The sequence below is a fragment of the Trachemys scripta genome, chromosome 1, assembly GCF_013100865.1.
Source record: "Trachemys scripta elegans isolate TJP31775 chromosome 1, CAS_Tse_1.0, whole genome shotgun sequence".
Lineage (NCBI taxonomy): Eukaryota > Metazoa > Chordata > Testudines > Emydidae > Trachemys > Trachemys scripta.
Genome location: NC_048298.1, coordinates 196,619,428 through 196,638,570, shown reverse-complemented (window position 1 = coordinate 196,638,570; position 19,143 = coordinate 196,619,428). Strand labels below are relative to the sequence as shown.

Sequence of the window (19,143 nt, the reverse complement as noted above, 5' to 3'; positions counted from 1 at the left end):
GAACGCCACGGCCAGCCTGCACCCACCCCCCAGGACAAAGACGCCAAGAGACTTGATTCTTTTGGCAGGAAAGTTTATTCTTCTGCGAGCTTTCAACTTTGGGTGGCCAATCACCAAGCCCTGTTGAGCCGCTATGATTTTAACTTGTGGGGGTCTCTACCGAAGTTCAAGCCTCTTCTCCCAGAGCAAAACAAGAAAGAGTTCAAGGCTCTGGTTGAGGAAGGGGCAGCAACGGCGAAAGCAGCCCTCCAGGCCGCCTCTGACGCGGTGGACACGGCATCCCGTTCTATGGTGTCGGCCATATCCACGCGAAGGGCGTCGTGGCTTCTCCTGTCTGGTCTGTTTGCAGAGTCTCAGTCTCTGATGCAGGACCTTCCCTTCGACAGGAAAGCACTGTTTGCGGACCAAACCGATGTTCGCCTGCATGGGATGAAAGACTCCCGTACCACCCTACAAACTCTGGGCCTGTGTGTCCCGCCAGCGAAGGACAAACCTAGTCCGCAGACTTCCGCTCCCCCCGCTAGGGGCAGATATGAACCCGCTCCTAAGCGACCGAGTGAGCAGAGATGCAGGTCTCAGCGTCAGTCCCGCTCAGCCCCGCGACCAGGCCCCTCGAAGGGCAAGAGGCAGGGGAAGAGGCGGTTTTGGCTCTTTTGGGGGGGGGGTCCACCGGGCCTGTTGCCACGGACGCCCCCCAGTTAATAAAGTTCTGCAACCATTTATCTGTGTTCAGAGTGCAGTGGTCCTGTATAACGTCGGACCAGTGGCCCCTCAGCATGATTTCCAGGGGCTACATGTTTCAGTTCACCTTTCCCCCCCCTCCACTACCCCCTGCCCCGGGAGGACCTCGGGGACCGGGAACGTGCTGCCCTCCTAAACCAAGAGGTGGTGCGCCTTCTCAACCTAGGTGCGGTGGAGAGGGTACCGGCGGAATTTCAGGGCAAGGGATCTTACTCCCAGTACTTCCTGATCCCAAAGGTAAAAGGCGGGCTCCAGCCCATCCTTGACCTGCGGAACCTCAACAGGTTTATGGTCCGCTACAAGTTCTGCATGGTATCCCTGACCTCCATCATCCCCTCCTTAGACCCGGAAGATTGGTTTGCGTCCCTGGACCTCCAGGATGCGTATTTCCACATCCATATTTTCAAGAGTCACAGGCGCTTCCTCCGCTTCCTGGTAGGGTGGAACCATTACCAGTTTGCAGTCCTCCCCTTTGGCCTTTCAGCGGCCCCCAGGGTTTTTACCAAATGCATGGCAGTGGTGGCAGCCCACCTCCGGAGGAACGGGCTGCAAATTTTCCCTTACCTGGACGATTGGCTCCTCAAGAGCAGCTCCCGGTCCCAGGTGCAGGCCCAGATGCAACTTCTCCTGTCCACATGCGTGGGTCTGGGCCTAGTGGTGAACAAGGCCAAGTCCACATTGGTACCTGTTCAGCGCATACACTTCATAGGGGCTCTGCTAGACTCCCTAAAGGCCACAGCCTCTCTTCCCCGGGACAGATTCGAGACACTCAAAGGTCTCGTAGCCTCGGTCCCGGCCTTCCCCGTGACGACGGCAAGGGTATGCCTTCAAATCCTAGGTCATGTGGCAGCATGCACATCCGTTGTGCAACATGCCAGACTCAGAATGAGGCCCCTCCGACTTTGGTTGGCCTCCCAGTATTCCCAGCCAGAACAAACGCTGCCCCCAGTTCTGCTCCAGGGCAGGGGCGGAAAGGGGGGCCATCTCGGATGCATTCCTCCTCCGGTGGTCAGACCAACTGTTCTATGCCTTTCCTCCCTTCCCACTGATAGGCAAGGTTCTGCAAAAAGTAAAGGCAGACGGGCGAGGGTTATCCTCATAGCCCTGGGTTGGGCACTTCATCGTTGGTACGGGACCCTTCTGCAACTTTTAGCGGCCCCCCCCCAGAGGCTGCCGCTTCGCACAGACCTCCTCTCCCAGGAGAAGGAATGCCTTCTCCACCCCAATCTGGCAGCGCTCCACCTGATAGCGTGGTTGTTCCATGGTTAAACGAGGAGGAGGGAAGGTGCTCGGAGGATGTAAAACGAATTCTGTTGGAGAGCAGAAAGCCGTCCACACAGCGCATGTACCTTGCCAAATGGTCTAGGTTCTCGAGGTGGGCGGGAGAGCGAGGCGCCTCCCCATCATCCGCATCCCTCCAGCTTATTCTAGATTACCTCCTGTCCCTTAGGACTCAAGGACTAGCTCCTGCCTCCGTCAGGGTTCATTTTTCGGCCTTCCGGTGCAAGGTCAATCAGTGTTCTCCCATCAAAAGATCTCCTGCTTTCTAAAAGTCCTAGATCGCGCATTTCCGTACGCCAGGGCCCCGGTCCCGCAATGGATCTGAACCTAGTGTTATCCCACCTCATGGGTCCTCTCTTTGAACCCTTGGCCACGTGTTCCTGGTCCCACCTATCATGCAAAGTGGCATTTTTGGTGGCTATCACCTCAGCCCATCGGGTCTCGGAACTCAGGGCCTTGACCTCGAAACCCCCGTATATGTTTTTTCACAGGGATAAGGTCCAGCTTCGTCCACACCTGCTTTTCTCTCAAAGGTGGTCTCCACCTTCCATATGGATCAGGACATTTTCCTGCCAGTACTCTGTCCTAAGCCCCATTCTTCTAACGAGGAACGCCGCCTACACACTCTAAATGTACATAGAGCGCTGGCCTTCTACCTGGACTGAACCAGGCCGTTCAGGAAGTCCTCACAACTATTCATTGCATCGGCCGAACAGACGAAGGGACAATCAGTTTCCACCCAGCGCATTTCCTGCTGGATCACCTCGTGCATACGTATGTGTTACAACTTGGCTGGGGTTCCCCCGCTGCCTATAGTGAAAGCGCATTCTATGAGAGCTCAAGCCTCGCGGCTGCCTATATGGCCCACATCCCTATCCAGGACATAGGTAGGGCGGCCACGTGGTCATCTGTCCACACTTTTTCCTCGCGCTACGCGATCATCTCCCAAGCACGGGATGACGCCGGGTTTGGTAGGATGGTATTCCGTCCCGCTAACCTTTAAACTCCTACCCACCTCCGTCAGGTATAGCTTGGAGTCATGTACTGTGGAATACACAGGAGCAATCACTCGAGGAGGAAAGGACAGTTACCCGTTCCGTAACTGGTGTTCTTCGAGATGTGTTGCTCCTGTCTATTCCACATCCCTCCCTCCTTCCCCTCTGTCGGAGTTGTCTGGCAAGAAGGAACCGATGGTGGGGCGAGTACGCAGCTCCCCTTATAGCGCGATATAGAGGCGCCACTCCAGGGGTCGCAACGGTGCTCCCCTCCTATGGGTAGTGCTAAGGGAAAAACTTCCGGCACCAGTGCACGTGGCGAGCACACACACCTACTGTGGAATAGACAGGAGCAACACCTCTCGAAGTACGCCAGTTACGAAACAGGTAACTGTCCTTTCCTGTCCGCACTGTGGCCTGGGGACAGGAGGCAGCTGTTAGCTGCCTTTCAACACTATGCAGGCAGGAAGGGACAAGCTGCTTTCAGCCATGGGGGTGGGGGAGAGAGGGTAAGGGATAAGCTCTGCAAAGACACTGGTCAGGTCACACACCCGTCCCCTGCAGCTGGAAGCAGCTCCCGTCCCTTCCCTCTCGCACTGTGCCGAAAGGCTGCTGCTGGCCACATTCTTGTGTAAATCCTGGCAGAAATCAGGGAGGGGACATGTGACCCTGCATGCTCACCTTTTCCCCCCCTCCCCTGTGTTTCCTCGGGAAGACGCAACGCCACGTACCAAGAGAGGCGGGTCCGTCCCGGGGGCCCAGCCAGGCATGGAGGGCAGAGAGTGCTGGACGGGGACACACTCTCTCTCTCTCTCTCTCTCTCCCCATATGAACCCTAAAGCCTTAAAAATAAGAAAGTATTATGCAGTATTTCTTTTTAACAGGAGCTCAGTCAACTTAATGTTAATGTGAATGTTTGTACTGCATATCTCTGATTGCCATTGAACTCGCTTGAATATGAGTAATTTTACCAGGTGTCCCTTACTCAGCATAGGGAAATATGGTCACCCTAAGTATAATCCAACTAAAATCAAAACACCATGAACAAAGAAAGAACTTTTCTCTGTACAAAACAAGTCCACAGAACTAAATCCCCCCAACCTCAGTTCCTGCACCGCCTCTTATCTTCCTCACCAATGACCCTCACCCCCTCCAAAAAAAACTATATGCATTCGAACTATCACAGACACCCTTCTCCCAATTGTCAGTTGGATTTTGCAGCATGCTCTAAAATTAAACAGATTTGGGCTTATTTTAGACAAGTGGGACAATGAGTGTATTCCAAAGTTGAAGGGCCCTCACTGAGGACACCCTGCCAACAAGTCATTCCCTTATATACCAGAGGAGCTCCAATGGTTTCAGTGACCTCAACTGTGGTAATGCCCCACAAGAGGTAGTTCACACAACTCCCCTGCCTCAGTGTCATAGAATCTAGCTCTTTATACCAGAGAATTTTTCTCAGAAGGGATAGTTTATTGTAAGTTCAGTAGCTTATTTTTAAGTCTTTCCATTGTCTATACCATGTGTCTTTCATTTGTTAGTCCCAGAGTTTAAATATGTATTTGTTTATAGTAAAAAGTACTGTTTCATCAGTATTTGTTTGTTTGTTCCAGGTAATCCCCCACTTTCAAACCCTTATGGTGATCCTAATTTATCGCAACCTATAATGGCACTTCAGCAGAACGTGGCAGACATTTTGTTTGTACGAACTAGCTATGTGAAGAAAATTATTGAAGACTGCAGCAACTCAGAAGAGACCATCAAATTGCTTCGTTTCTGTTGTTGGGAAAATCCTCAGTTCTCTTCCACTGTCCTAAGTGAACTTCTCTGGCAGGTAAAATAAAATAAAAATCAGGGAAGCAGATGGGATAAGTTTGGGCATATGTAAGTGTAAAAATATGCCATATAGGGAGAGGTGATATCCATGTGAGATATTGTATTGATATGTGATAAATAAACTTCTCTTTGGATGCCTTCTGCTAGGATTTTCTCTTGGGGCTTCATATTGAAGTACTGTAAAATTTCCCCCAGATCCTAAAAATTAGGAGCCCCAAGGGCAATGATAACAGGATATAGCACAACCAGATCAAACTGGCCTTTGTGAGTGTCTACCCACAAACTGGCTAGTTCCCTCCTAGCCACAGTCAGCAAAGGAGCTGCAGTTTCATTGATTCATGTCTTCAAGTATCCTTTTTTGTTTCCAGTCAATATGTTGCAAAACTTCAGTGTACCTGCTAGGTCATCTGCTCAGTACTGTTTTTTACCTGGCATGCCCATTCCAGTGAGAACATTCTCCATATGCTTGATGCCAAAAGATCTTATGGGGGATTATTTGAAGTGAACTAAAACCCTTAGAAAGTCCACCCTACTTAGTTTCCTTTGGCAGCAATTCACTGGGCAGTGTTATTACTAAAAGGACTGTCTAACTAGGTATCATGCATCTTTTTTGTTATTAATACATGAAGTCCATTGTAAAGCACTTAGAGTTCCTACACACTCAGTATGCCTGATCCAAACACACACAAGCAAAGAAACAAAAGTTAAGCTGCCTAATGGTACCTACACTCCACTCACAAGCACCCACCTAATCTTTACCACAACTACCGTGCACCACACCATGCACCATTTTCATCTTTCAACATTCACCCCTTTACCAGATTTTCCCCCCAACTCTATTGATTATGGATATTGGGTGTAGTAGTAGTTTAATAAAGGATGATTAAAGGGTATGTGTACCCCCTTCAACGAGTCATACTTTCACATGCCAGGCCCCTCCCATTAACCATCTGGGCTTGTGAGAGTTGGGTCCTTCCCATCAACCAGGCTTGCATGCACAGTATGTAAACTTCCAGTTTTAATGTGAATAATGGCTAAAAATTACCTTAAATCCAACACTTAACAAACCCTTCTCCTTTGCACTGGTTTTCTCAAACCCACTTCTCTGGTAGGTTCTTTGTAGATAGCTCTTTTTTAAAAAGCATTGTCTGTCATCAACAATGAAAATTTAGGCCTGCCAAGGGAAATTTTCAGCCAGAACCCAACTTAAGACTTCCTTTTAAAAATGTATGAAGAGAAACCAAACAAAATCCACACAGAAAATTGAAGGGAGTACAAACTAACTTATTGTGAAATTTCACATCATTTGGGCCACCTACTTTTAAAGAGAAACAGGAAATTATTCCCTGTTTTAAGTCTATTTTGCAATGCAAAGCTAACCGTGAAGCTGCTGCCAGGCACCTTCATAATGACTTAGCTTTCCATCTTCATGCCAGCCATTTCAAGGCTCCCTTGGTTAGAGTCAAAGCTATGACCATTGCCTATCTGACATGTCTCTCTTGCAAAGGTATGCAAAGCAGCTATATAGTCCTCTCTCACCTATACAAAGCATATTTACTTGGATTCAGTCTTAGGAGGGAATCTGGTTTTGGATTCCAAGCTCTACTCTAGAAATTCTTTTCTAGGTAAGGAAGGTCACATTTTCCCACCCCAGTAGAAGTTTTTTGTTTTACTTTTGGATGTCACTTATTTTAAGTTGGACTCGTTTTATTCCCTGTGACATTTATATTCATCATATAGGTTGGAATGTCCAGTGGTATCTTAAAAAACAATATTGACATTAATATTACTGCTTTTTGCAACTATTTGCAGTTTACTTTTTCTTTTGGGATAACCTTTATGCGGCTTAATATCCAGAAGCAAGAATTGTAATAGCAAGTATTTTCTTGTTGTTCTGCTTCTCTGAAGCTATATTTTTTCACACAGGATTTTCATTCACCCACCTTCCTCCCCTCAGAGTTTGGGTGTCACATTTTTTGAAGTGTTATTTTTTCTTAGTTTCATTTTTAGTCAGTTTCTTTCCTTTTTAAATCTCTCTGCTGGTCTTGTCTCCTCAGGAGATTCCCATGCTATGCAACTGAGAACTGACTGGAATGCTGAAATGTCAATATTTATATCTTGTAATAGAGGGGAGGTTATGTGCAACATATAGTAAGGGGCCTGGTTCATGTGCAGTGCTTGCTACCACCACCCCAAGGAATCAAAATTCCCAAGAGCTGAGGGAGTCTTGCCAAACTCCTCCTGGGGAAGCGAAGGCCCCAGATTGACAGTAGTGTCTGAGAGAGATCGCCAGAGAAGCAGAATTAAGTATTCAGAGCATGAATATTGCAACCATTTCAAACTCATGCCCCAGTTATCTTTATTACAACATCATGTTTTAAGAAACATTTTTTCTGAGACATAATTTTCACTTCATTTTCACTTCTTTTAAGGTTGCATATTCATACACCTATGAACTTCGACCTTACTTGGATCTGCTTTTGCAAATCCTGTTGATTGAGGACTCTTGGCAGACCCACAGGTTAGTATTCTTTTTTTTTTTTTTTCATTTTACAGTAGAATTCCATCTTTTCATAATTTGGGACTCCCCTGTTGGACAGTTTCTCTTCCCAACTAAATGGTTCTGCTGATTAAGAGAAATGGACTTAAAAAATCTGAAAAGACTTAAACTCTACTAATCAAAACACAAGGACAAAACTTTTATATTCAGCTTACTTCATTTTTATCCCTACTTTTAAAATTAGGCAACTTGTGTATTTAAAACTTGAGCTTAGAATTTCACTTTTTTCATAACTGGCGGAAAGCTATTTAGCCACTTAACACCAATTGAATGCATCCCGCTAAGGCTTGGTCCACACTGGGACGGGGGATCGATCTAAGAAACGCAACTTCAGCTACGAGAATAGCGTAGCTGAAGTCGACGTTTCCTAGATCGAACTAAGTTTACTTACTGCGGGTCCACGCGGCGCAGGCAAGCTCCCCCGTCGACAGCGCTTCCTCTCTCGGCGAGCAGGAGTTTCACAGTCGACGGGGGAGCGCTTCTGGGATCGATCTCTACCCGCCGAATCAGGCGGGTAGTGTGGACCTAGCCTAAAAGTGGAACCTTTACTAATATTCCAGTTAAGCAGCAGTCATTGGTACTCAGTGTCATTAGGCTAGACTGCTTCCTTGGAAACATTTCAGTAAAGTGGCTGTTCCATTTAAGAGGAGTATACTGTGGTGATAGTGGTGTAATTGGTCATGACACATTTCTATGTGGATAGGACTATTACCTTTGACACCTATGAAGTTGGGAGAGTTGCGGTTTTCAAAGACAGCAAACATTCTACATTAGTTCACATTTTAATAGACTGTTGTCTCTTTTAAGAGTGTCAAGTATTCAAACCAGTTTGAAACACAATTCTCACCAATTGAGAGAATAAGGACTTTTTTAAATGACCATTAAAATGCTCAATTTTTTTTCTTTGCAATTTTATAAATATTGACTTTTTTTTTTTTCTGGTAGCCTCAATCAAAAGCACTGTACAAACACAAAAGAAGGGACTGTCCGTGCCTCGGAGAGCTTTCAGTCTGAAACAAAACATACGTACACAGTGTCATGGAAGAGGGGTACAACTTGCAGTAAATGTGGTCTAGGTGGTAGTTGGCCATGTTTTGAAATACAGCCACTGCTTTATAGCTTGTGTGTGGAAATACATTAGTAGTCAGATTTTAGTAAATCATTTGAAACAGTGTTACAATGAAAACTGATTGCAGTGATGAAAATATGTGAGGGGACCCTTAAGTCATTTCCTTTAGAGTTGGATTGGACTTTAGTTCAGCTGCTATCTGGACACATCCCTGAAGACCTTCTCTGAGAAGACAGTGGTGTAGCTTGCTGTGCTCCAAAGACTGGGAGATGATCTTTTTTTAAATTAATTTATTTATAAGTCTTGATTTACATGCTGAGAGGAAGTTGTTCCCAACAAACCTTCCAGGATATGTTTACAGTACAGAGGGGAGCCTGGCTCCCAGCCCAGGTAGACAACGTTTTGGTAGGTTAGTTCGAGCTAGTGCACTAAACATAAGTGTGAACGTTGTGGCACCAATGCAGACCTGGGCTAGCCACCTGAGCTGTCACCCAAGTCACATCATCCGTGTTGCTATTTTTAGCGTGCTAGCTTGAGCCAGGCTATTGTGAATCTGTCTACCCAGACTTCAGTGTAAACATTCCCTAGATTCTGAACCCCTATATGGTGTGTCAACACTTGCATATCCAACTCAGCTAGATGTATAAAGTTCATAGTCTTTAGCTTAAGAAACACTCTTGGAGATGGAAACAATTTAACAAGACACAACATTAGACCTGTGCAAAAGTGCTAGGTAGGTTTGGGATTTTGAATAGTGTTACTGTTTTCATATGTCCAACTGCTGGATTTTCAGCATTTGAAATACGAGTTTAATTAGGATTTTTCAAGTATGCACACTGTGGATCTCACTGTACATGTTCATGCACCTCAAGCATGTTATATCAGAGTGTTTTGAGTAGCAGTGTCCACTGGGTCTGTGCCACCTCATGCTCCCTTATGAGGGTATATAGGGTGGAGTGATCACAGCCATCTCCCAGTTCCTTCCTGTCACCCATGTGCACCCCACTACTTATTAGTATTTGCTGCCATTCAGTTTCACTGATCTACCTGAAGAATTTGTTTTTCTTTCTCTCCACTAATAAGTGGACTGCTTTCAATTGAACCGCTTCAAAAAAACAAGACCGCCTTCCTGTACAGAGGGTTTAGGTACTTTGCATCAACTGCCACACCTCAAGGCAAACTAAAAATCCCCAGCTTTGAGTCCTGCCTATCCTGTGATGGTCTTATTCCACTCACCACTGGGCACAGTCACTACCAGTTTTGCCTTGAGGAAAGCCACATACCGTACCAGTACTCTGCTACTGTGGGGGTTAGGAATAAAAGCTCAACCACTAGCATGGCTCAGGAAAGACATGGTCGCATGTTACCAGCCAGAACATTCTCAGTCTTGCAGGTGCTGTCATGGACACTGTTGGTAGAATCCTGAAGTATATATTGGCAAGAGTCTGCATCTCCACCCGAGATGTCCTCTGTGTGGAGATTGGCACTGGCACCTCTGCTACCAAGATCACCCCATGTTTTGGCACTGCCACTTGAAGAGATGTGCTCCTCATCACCTTCACCTCATTCTTTTTTCAGTGTTCAGCAGAGATCGATCTATCCTGGTTGCAAGCATTAGGCATTCCTAAGGAGGTGCAATGCACAATAGAGGAGCTGTCTGTCGAGGGAATAGAGCTCTTTGGTAGTCAAACAGATGAGGTGTTCCACTCACTAAAGGACTCTTGGGCCACACTGCAGTCTTTAGGGATATGCACAAGCCCGATCACAACTGAGACAGAGAACACCCTCCTGCTCCTAAAGTAGGCAACCTGAAAAAACACTCAGAAAAATGCCCCAGTACTCCAGGGGCATTTACACTATCCTTCTCTGTAATGCACACTGCACCTGCTCTGAGGTAGCACGTTTGACAGAAGTGTTGAGAGCCACTCCAAAGCCTGTCTAGAGCCAATCATTACCTCAGCAAGCCAACTTTGCCTCCTTCCAATAGGCCTAGTCTGCAATTACAGAAGACAGATGGATGCTAGACATCATTGCCCGCTGTCCCATCCATTTCCAGTCCTTTCCCCTTGCCTACCCACTTCCCCATCCTTCTTCAGGGACCCTTCTCACAAGAGCCTTCTGCTAACAGAATTAGCCTTGTTGCTCCGTCTAAAAGCCACAGAAGAGGTCTCTCAAGAATACAGGGGAAGAGGCGTCTAGTCCTGATATATCCTCATTCCAGAAAAGACGGTGTCTTTATCCTATCCTAGACCTGAGAATTCTGAAATATTTTTTTATTTATAATATATACATATACACACACACACTCACGTGTGCACGCACGCTCAGATTCAGAATGGTAACTATTGCCTCCGTCATTCCATCCCTTCTGACTCAAGACTGATTCATGGTTTTCAGCTTACAGGATGTGTACTTCCACATAGGTACTTTTTGTGGGATAGGTGGATGGCTAAGCCTCACAGTGGAGTCCATTTATTACCAGTACAAAGTATTGCTGTTTGGACTCTCCATAGCACGCACAATATTCACAAAGTGTCTGCTGTTGTGGCATCCTATATGAGGAGAAGGGACATTCATATCTACCCTTACCTGGAACGATTGGCTGACCAAAGGTGGATTCCAGCAGAAGAGCATCGGGCCTGAAAAATGCCTTCTCCCTTTTCATCCAGATAGACCTCCTGGTGAACTAAAATTGTTCCTTACTCCATCACAAGTGAGCAATCATAGGAACTGTGGTAGCCTCCTCACGTCACTCCAAGGACAAGTTCCTCTTTGCAATGACTACTGAATGGAATAAAATCAAATCGGGCCATGATGACAGTGCAAACCTGTCTGACTATTAAGCCAACTGTCAGCATGGCAATTAACTGACACCACTTGCTAGACTTCACCTGCAATCCTTAAAACACTGAAGTCAGTCTATTCCCCAGTAAGACACCAGATGTTCCACCTCGAGTCATCTCAGAGCGGAATTGGTAGCTAGAACCCAAAAATGTGTGGAATACCTTTTTCTGCTTTCCCTCCAACAGTGACACTAATCTCAAACATGTCAGAGACAGATTAGGGTGGTCACCTGGACCATCTGAGATGCAAGGCACCTGGTCCTAAAGTGACATGAAATTCTGCATAAAAGACAACACATCTGCAGTGGTCTACATAAGCATACCAGTGTGTGCTTATTACTCCCGTCCCAGGGAGCGATCATGTTATGAATGTTGTCAGCAACACAGGATAACCCCTATGGCTCTTCACCTCCCAGGAGCCAGTAACAGCCTAGAGGACTTCTTAAGCAGACAATCACTCACCAATTATGAGTGGTCACTACAGAACTCCATCATCCAGCAGATATTTCGAAGTGGGAGAGTCCCATAAAAGACCTGTTCACCACCAGGGAAAACACCAAATGTCCAACTTTTGCTCTTGGGGGATCTGTGGAACTGAAGCCTCACTTATGCCTTTTCCCCAATTTTCCCAGAGTACTATGTAAGATCAGACGGGTCAAGACCACAGTTATCCTTGTGGCATCTTACTGGCTGAGGCAGTTTTGGGTGAGAAACCCGCTACAGATGTCCATTCAGCCTCCCATCTCTCTGCCAGACATATCTCAGAACAATAATCATATTCTGCATTTAGCCCCAAAGTGACCACATCTGGCAGCCTGGATGTTGGCTGGTTGGTTGAGAACCATTGACGGAGACTGCTCCTTTCAGATGCAGGAAATCCTTATACATAGTTGTAAGCAACATACAAGAAAGACCAATTCAACAAAATAGAAGAGGTTCTCCATATGGGTGGCCCAGCACAACCCAGTCTCAGTAGAAACTTAGGTACCAAAAATCTTACCACATACTGCATTTAAAACATTCTGGCCTTTCATTTAGCTCTATCATGGTCCACCTGGCACCTGTACACTTGTCTTTGATCTTCTCAGAACCAACTGTATTGAAGATCCACAAAGACCTCTTATACATTTAGCCCTAGCTAAAGAACTAACTCTTGTGTGAGACCGTAATATCCTCTTCCTAAATCTTACTGTGCTTCCCTTTTGAGTTATTCTCGGGGTGCACCCTGTCCTATCTTACTTTAAAGATGATCTTTCTGGTTCCCATCACCTTGACTAGGGGAATCCTGTGAGCTCCAGGTCTTTGTGGCTGAATCTCTCTACATGACATTTCACAGAGACATGGTCGTACTGAGACCTCATCCTATGTTCATCCTTAAGGTGGTCTCAGAATTCCACTCAAATCAAGTTAATTTGTTTTCCAAAAACCCATTCTACACCAGGAGACAAACTGCATGCTCTGGACATTTCAAGTTCATTTATCCACTGTGTGGACAGAACTAAACCTTCTTCAACATGTTGTCAGTGTGGATCCCACAACCCCTCCTCCATACCGACTTTTTCTGAGCCCTCAGCATATGGGATTCTGAATTGATGAGGGAACTGAGGGACAGTTGCGGACGCTCCGCCCTTTATGCTGTCGTACAGGAATGTGAAGAAGCACGAGGTGCATGCACAGCCCCAGCAAAAGACTCCTATCTCACATGTATGAGGCGCACATGCATCTATAGCGGGATCCACACTGATGACATCTCAAGCAACATTTACTGTAAGGTAAGCAACCTTTCTGAGATGTAACTGTATTCTAGCATTACAATGGGTGGTAGATATTTATGGAAAGAATTTGTTTTAATTCTGTTGATTGAGAACTAATGATTAATAGGTTACACTTTATTGCTATAGCTATGATTGTCGTTCTGCTTTTTGATATCTGTGATTACTCTGATTTTATATATCTAGGAGGTCAAGCATGTAACTGAATTGTTACTAAACCCTTTTAGAGTCATAATTAATACATTACATTTTGATGCACACCTACTACAAAATCCTGTAATCAGAATATTAACTTTTATAATTACAGTGTAATTGAAGTGTAATTCCAGTCACTGTTTTATAATGTGTAACAATTAACAAATTTGAGGACTAAAATTTTGACCTTGGAATTTTTTTTTGCAGGATTCACAATGCACTTAAAGGAATCCCAGATGACAGGGATGGGCTATTTGACACCATTCAGCGTTCTAAGAACCATTATCAGAAAAGAGCTTACCAGTGTATAAAGTGCATGGTAGCTCTTTTCAGCAACTGTCCCGTAGCCTACCAAATCTTACAGGTGATAACTTCCATTCTGACTTCATAGTTGTTTTAGAATTCTAGATAGAAAGTAAGTCAAGCAAATTACAACAGAGTAAATTGCACTCTTCCTCTAAGTAAAACTCATTTGGATATTTCTTTGTCAAAAGATCAGAAGAAGGAAGTGGGAGGGGAGGGATTCAGCTAAACTTGACAGTAATATACAGATTGTATTAATGCTTGTATGGCAGCTGCTCCAAACCCACCAATGCTTCCTGTCACATTACCCTTCTGGAAAAAAATGTATGTACTCAGTAAAAAGAACTTTTGTTTAAACCAGGGGCGGGCCAACTTTGTGGCCTGAGGGCTACATTGGGTTTCTGAAAATATATGGAGGGCTGGTTGGGGGAGGCTGTGCCTCCCCCAAACAGCCAGGCATGGCCTGGCTCCTGCCCCCTATCTAACCCCCTCCCCTTGCTTCTCGCCCCTGACGGCCCCCCCGGGACCCCTTCCCCATCCAATCCCCTCTGTTCCCTGTCCCCTGATGGCCCCCCTCAGGACCCCTGCCCCGTTCACCCCTCTCTGTCCCCTGACTGCCGCTGCAGCCCCATCCAGCCCCCCCCCTTCCTGACTGCCCCCCCAGGAACCCTGCCCCAATCAACCCCCCTGTTCCCTGCCCTCTGACTGCCCTGACCCCTATCCACACCCCTGCCCCCCACCCTGAACTCCCCTACCCTCTATCCAAACCTTCCTGCCCCCTTACCACTTTGCCTGGAGCACCGGTGGCAGGTGGCGGTACAGCCACGCTGCCCAGAACACCAGGACAGGCAACCGCACTGCCTGGCTAGAGGCAGCCACGCCACCGCGCAGCACAAAGCACCGAGTCAGGCCACAGCTCTGCAGCTGCCCTGCCCAGCAGGAGCCCGCAGCCCTGCCGCCAGCGGTGCAGTGAGCTGAGGCTGCGGGGGAGGGGGGAAACCAGCAGGGGAGGGTCCGGGGGCTGGCCAGCCAGGCAGGATGTGGCCCGCGGGCCATAGTTTGCCCACCTCAGGTTTAAACAGTGAGCTAGTGTGAAGACGGTAACATGTTTTCCTATAGATGGATGTTGTGGCAATAGAGAAGAAGTATTGTGTTTGAAGAATAAAAAAGGGATTCTGAACTGTCAATTTTCTATCTCTGCAGAGCAATGGAGATTTGAAGAGAAAATGGACCTGGGCAGTAGAGTGGCTTGGAGATGAACTTGAGCGTAGGCCATATACTGGAAATCCACAATACACATATAATAATTGGTCTCCCCCAGTGCAGAGTAATGAAACATCAAATGGTTACTTCTTGGAAAGATCTCACAGTGCTAGAATGACCCTTGCAAAAGCTTGTGAACTCTGCCCAGAAGAGGTAAAGAATTAGGCTTCGGAAAGTTAAATAAAATTACTGCTTTAAATGCTCAAAATCCTTTGTACCTTATCCAGTAGTAGCAACAGTGAGTTGGGCAGCAGATTGTTCCTGGTTTCTGCTGGTTTTAGAAGTAAGAAGTTCTGTAACTTCATTTGCTAGTATGAAACTGCCTAAAATTAACAATCATTTCCACTGACTGCCAGTTGTATAGTGCTGATGGTTTGTAGTAATCTTTTCTTCTGTTACTTACTGTTTGTATTGGCATTAACTGATTCCAAAGTTGGAATACTCCTAATTGAACTAAAATGGTGAAATTCAATTCTAGGAAGAGATAAGGTGATATCTGATAACGTATTTCAAAAGTAAGACTTTTCTCGATGATATTGAGCAAGCTGCCACTTAATGTTGTTTTTTTAAAATGTTGGGGGGAGGGAAGGGAGGAGCGTCTTGGTCTCCCAAGAACAGTGAGATTACAGTTTAAGGATGGGATTGGATTTGACTTGAAAAGTAATCTTTTACTGTCTGTTAATTTTAGGAACCAGATGACCCAGACGCCCCAGATGAACATGAATCCTCCCCACCAGAAGATGCCCCATTGTATCCTCATTCACCCGGTTCCCAGTATCAACAGGTAAACAGTGCAGAGTTTCACTTTCCGTTGAAGGATCTAAAGTCTAACTTTTTGTTTTAGCTTTCATGCTAACTCACACTGTAATAAATGTTTAACTAGAAACACATTATAGTTCAAATCTCACACTTCTAGAGTGATCATAAAGATGAACATTCAGCATCATTTACTAGAAGCAATTTCTCCATCAGAATTTCACATAAAACCCAACATTTTACCATAACAGATATTTATCATTCATACTAAAAGCACATATGCTGACTACCATCCCCTAGCGAATGCATACTGGTTTGATTCAGCTGTGCTTCTTCCATGTTTATCACCTTACTCTGTGAATTGCACCATTGACTTAAATGATAGAATCCAGCCCTACATTAGTAAATTGTTTTAGACTTTAGTAATTACTGGTACTTAAAAATCACTTTGTCCCATATATAATTTGTTCTGTGAACACTGATACCCAAGTTTAAAGTGCATATAAAATTTAAATCTGTTTCAGGGTTAAGTGACTATTTTGTTAGCATCTATTTAAATGGAAAGCTAGATTTGAAAGAAATCATACCTAGATTTATTGAGCTGGTAATAACTAAATTAGTAGGTCCCAGAGTTAACTGCAGTTTTTATTTTCTAACTTTTCTCCAAATCACTTATATATTCTGAATTTGCTAATTTTATTTCCTGCCCTGCCCAAACCCATTTCCCCTTCATCTTGCTTTCCTTACTGATGTTCTCAGCAGAGCAGTTGTAGACTTCTCCATCCCTTGGAGTTAAGCCACAGCTTATCACAAACTCACTGATTAATCCTTTACTTGTGTGATGTGTTCATTTTCTCATAACAGCTGGCATTTCTCACCCTGTAACACACACAACCCTTTTTTCTTAGTATTGCAATAATAGGTTTATTATTAAGTCAAATATTGCAGTTTCTTGAAGTGTCATGGACAGACAACGTTTTACAATTGACAGTTGTATAGGTGTATTTTTAATCAAAAATTTTACTTGTTAGTTTTGAAAAATTGTACTTGTTAGCATCTGGAGAAAATAACTGTTCAGATTTTATTTACTTCTGTTACAATTATTTTTTAGCAGGCAAAACCTAATGTATGTTTGCACAATTATAGTTAATTTCTTTTATTGTGTATTTATTTTTTAAATTTTTCTCCCATACTGTTTTATCTTTTGGTAGAACTATATATACATTTTAATCTAAACTGTATACATCACATAGGCAGCATTCCATTCATCCTCTTTTTTTGCTTTGTTTTGCATGTAATTGTCTGCAACTTAAAATCTGTATTTACTAATTTTTCACTATAGCTTAATCTTTGCAATTTCAATTCAGAATTTTTTATCTTCAGCATAAATTCATTTAAAAGGTAAGGGCAGGAGACTTCACAGTAATGAATAAACATCCTGAAATGTGTATTACTAATTAACCAGTTCACTATGCTTTGGGGTATTTTTTTCAGTGGTGTATGTTCAAAGGAGTGGGGGAATCACTATAATTGCTTAGAAAAAATTTCACAAGCATAATGTCTCCTTAAAATGTTTTATTCTATTTTGCAGAATAACCATGTGCATGGACAGCCATATACAGGCCCAGCAGCACATCATATGAACAACCCTCAACGAACTGGCCAACGAGCACAAGAAAATTATGAAGGCAGTGAAGAAGTTTCCCCGCCTCAGACGAAAGATTAGTTAAATGCACATAATCAATTAACTTGCTCCATCAAGACTGTGCACCCAGGCCTTACAGTCCAACCTTTCTCTGTGTCTGGCTAATATTTAAAACTAGAAAAACTATTCCTAATCAACATGGAGTGGAGAGTCTATTCACTGTCTTATCTGCAGAAAATTGCTGTCAATATATAACCTGCCTGCAGTGGAAAGTGTATAGTGTTTTGTAATAAATGGCCTGATGCTAATGTGTAAATGGCAAAGGTGTATATAGTATATTAATGTTTGACTGTTAATTCTTAAGCAAGAAACATTTTTTTTGTCTTGATGAGACTCACAGATCTACGAAAACAAAAGTAACTTCTTGATATAACCGCTGCGCTCTGCAACCAGTGTTGCCTGCCTAATGGCAGTTGGATCAACTCCTTTATGAAAAAGCCTATCCATGTCAACCACAAAAATAGTTTCATGTTAATTCTTTGCCACTGGAGTCGATTTTACTATGAGCAACGTAATGGCTGGTAACCTTTTAATTATTTGGTTGATGTGGAAAATTGGTGATGTAACATTGTTTCTAGATCTTTTTTCATTGCCTTTTTCATTCTGGTATTAGGTTAATCACTTTGAAGCTATAGTTATGCTGTAACATTTAGCATGGCTTCACACCAGGTTAGTGTAGCCAATCAGGGGGGGAAAAAACCAACCATGACAGTAGTTGTCCCAAAGTGACAACTGTATTGCTCAGAGCTTTTTCTTCTTACACCTAGACTACAAAATGGGGGAGGTAGGGAAATGTGACAAACAAGTGGTTTTCAGTTGCACATATGTTCCTCACATCTAATGTTGGACAGTTCTGTCTCTGGGTGGGATAAAAACACTTAGTTTTCAGTAATAGGAATTTAAAAGATTTAAAACAAATATGCAAAAATTTTGCTATGCCAGGATGCCTGGAGCATAATAGACTGTATTTGGTGTGCTTGTTTTGTTTCTTTGGTAGAGCTTATTAGATAAACTAACAACACTTTCCTTCTACTGCATCCCAGTGAAGTGGAAGTCAACAAAATCACACAGTACTTGTGAGTGCCACTGCACCAAGTTAACTTGCTGGTTTTCCGCTCATTCACAGTTCTACTTGAAAGCAAGAATTGTCTTAGCTCTTTAACCATTATACAAGAAATCTTAACTTTAGACGCAGGGTTTAATTATAAAAGAAACTACTGGTTAGTCACATACAATTCTAAGGTTCTCTAGTCTGGAATAAACATTTGTTTAAAGACTTCAAGAAACTCATCAGTAAATACTGTATTTAAATGAAAATTGGTAACTTGAATGTGTGTAATTTTTTGCAACCTGTCTAAAAACCAAATACCCCTGCAAAACGGATACAGCCCACCCTATACTATTTAAATATTTTGCTGTTTTATTTTATAGAAATTATTTTGCTGAATTCACAAATAGAATTTGATTTAAGAAGAATATTTTGTCCTGTGGTGTGTGTTTTTTGTTTTTTGTTGTTTTTGTTTTTTTAATTGACTGCACAGAAAGTTTAATTCTGTGCAGTGGCACTATGCTGAATTCCGGAACTACAGTCACATTGAGATTTTTGTGCACAGAAAAATTTGGCCCTTGACTAAGAATAAAAAATTAGGACAATTACCCTGTAAAAGTTTCTTAATGTGATTTATCTTGTACTTTTTGTATGTTTTTATATATACATGTATATATTTAATGAGCACAAGCTTGATGGTGTTTTTTACAATTAAGTTAATAGAAACAAAGCTGCTTAATCAAACAGAAGGTCTGTAGTGTTGAAATGAACAAAGA

The 19,143-nt window shown here is 43.8% G+C and overlaps 1 protein-coding gene across 4 annotated transcripts in view; it reads left to right on the top strand.

Moving 5' to 3' along the window:
* USP9X (ubiquitin specific peptidase 9 X-linked) overlaps positions 1-18,795 on the top strand; it is a 222,625-nt gene extending 203,830 nt beyond the window's left edge. For all 4 annotated transcript variants that reach the window (XM_034754300.1, XM_034754291.1, XM_034754275.1 and 1 more), the window contains 6 exons: positions 4,631-4,851; positions 7,286-7,374; positions 13,500-13,656; positions 14,799-15,011; positions 15,547-15,642; positions 17,206-18,795. In XM_034754300.1, coding sequence (XP_034610191.1) covers positions 4,631-4,851; positions 7,286-7,374; positions 13,500-13,656; positions 14,799-15,011; positions 15,547-15,642; positions 17,206-17,340 — 911 coding nt within the window. In that variant the 3' untranslated portion in view covers positions 17,341-18,795. The remainder of the gene's footprint in view (positions 1-4,630; positions 4,852-7,285; positions 7,375-13,499; positions 13,657-14,798; positions 15,012-15,546; positions 15,643-17,205) is intronic.
* Positions 18,796-19,143: the final 348 nt, after the last annotated feature.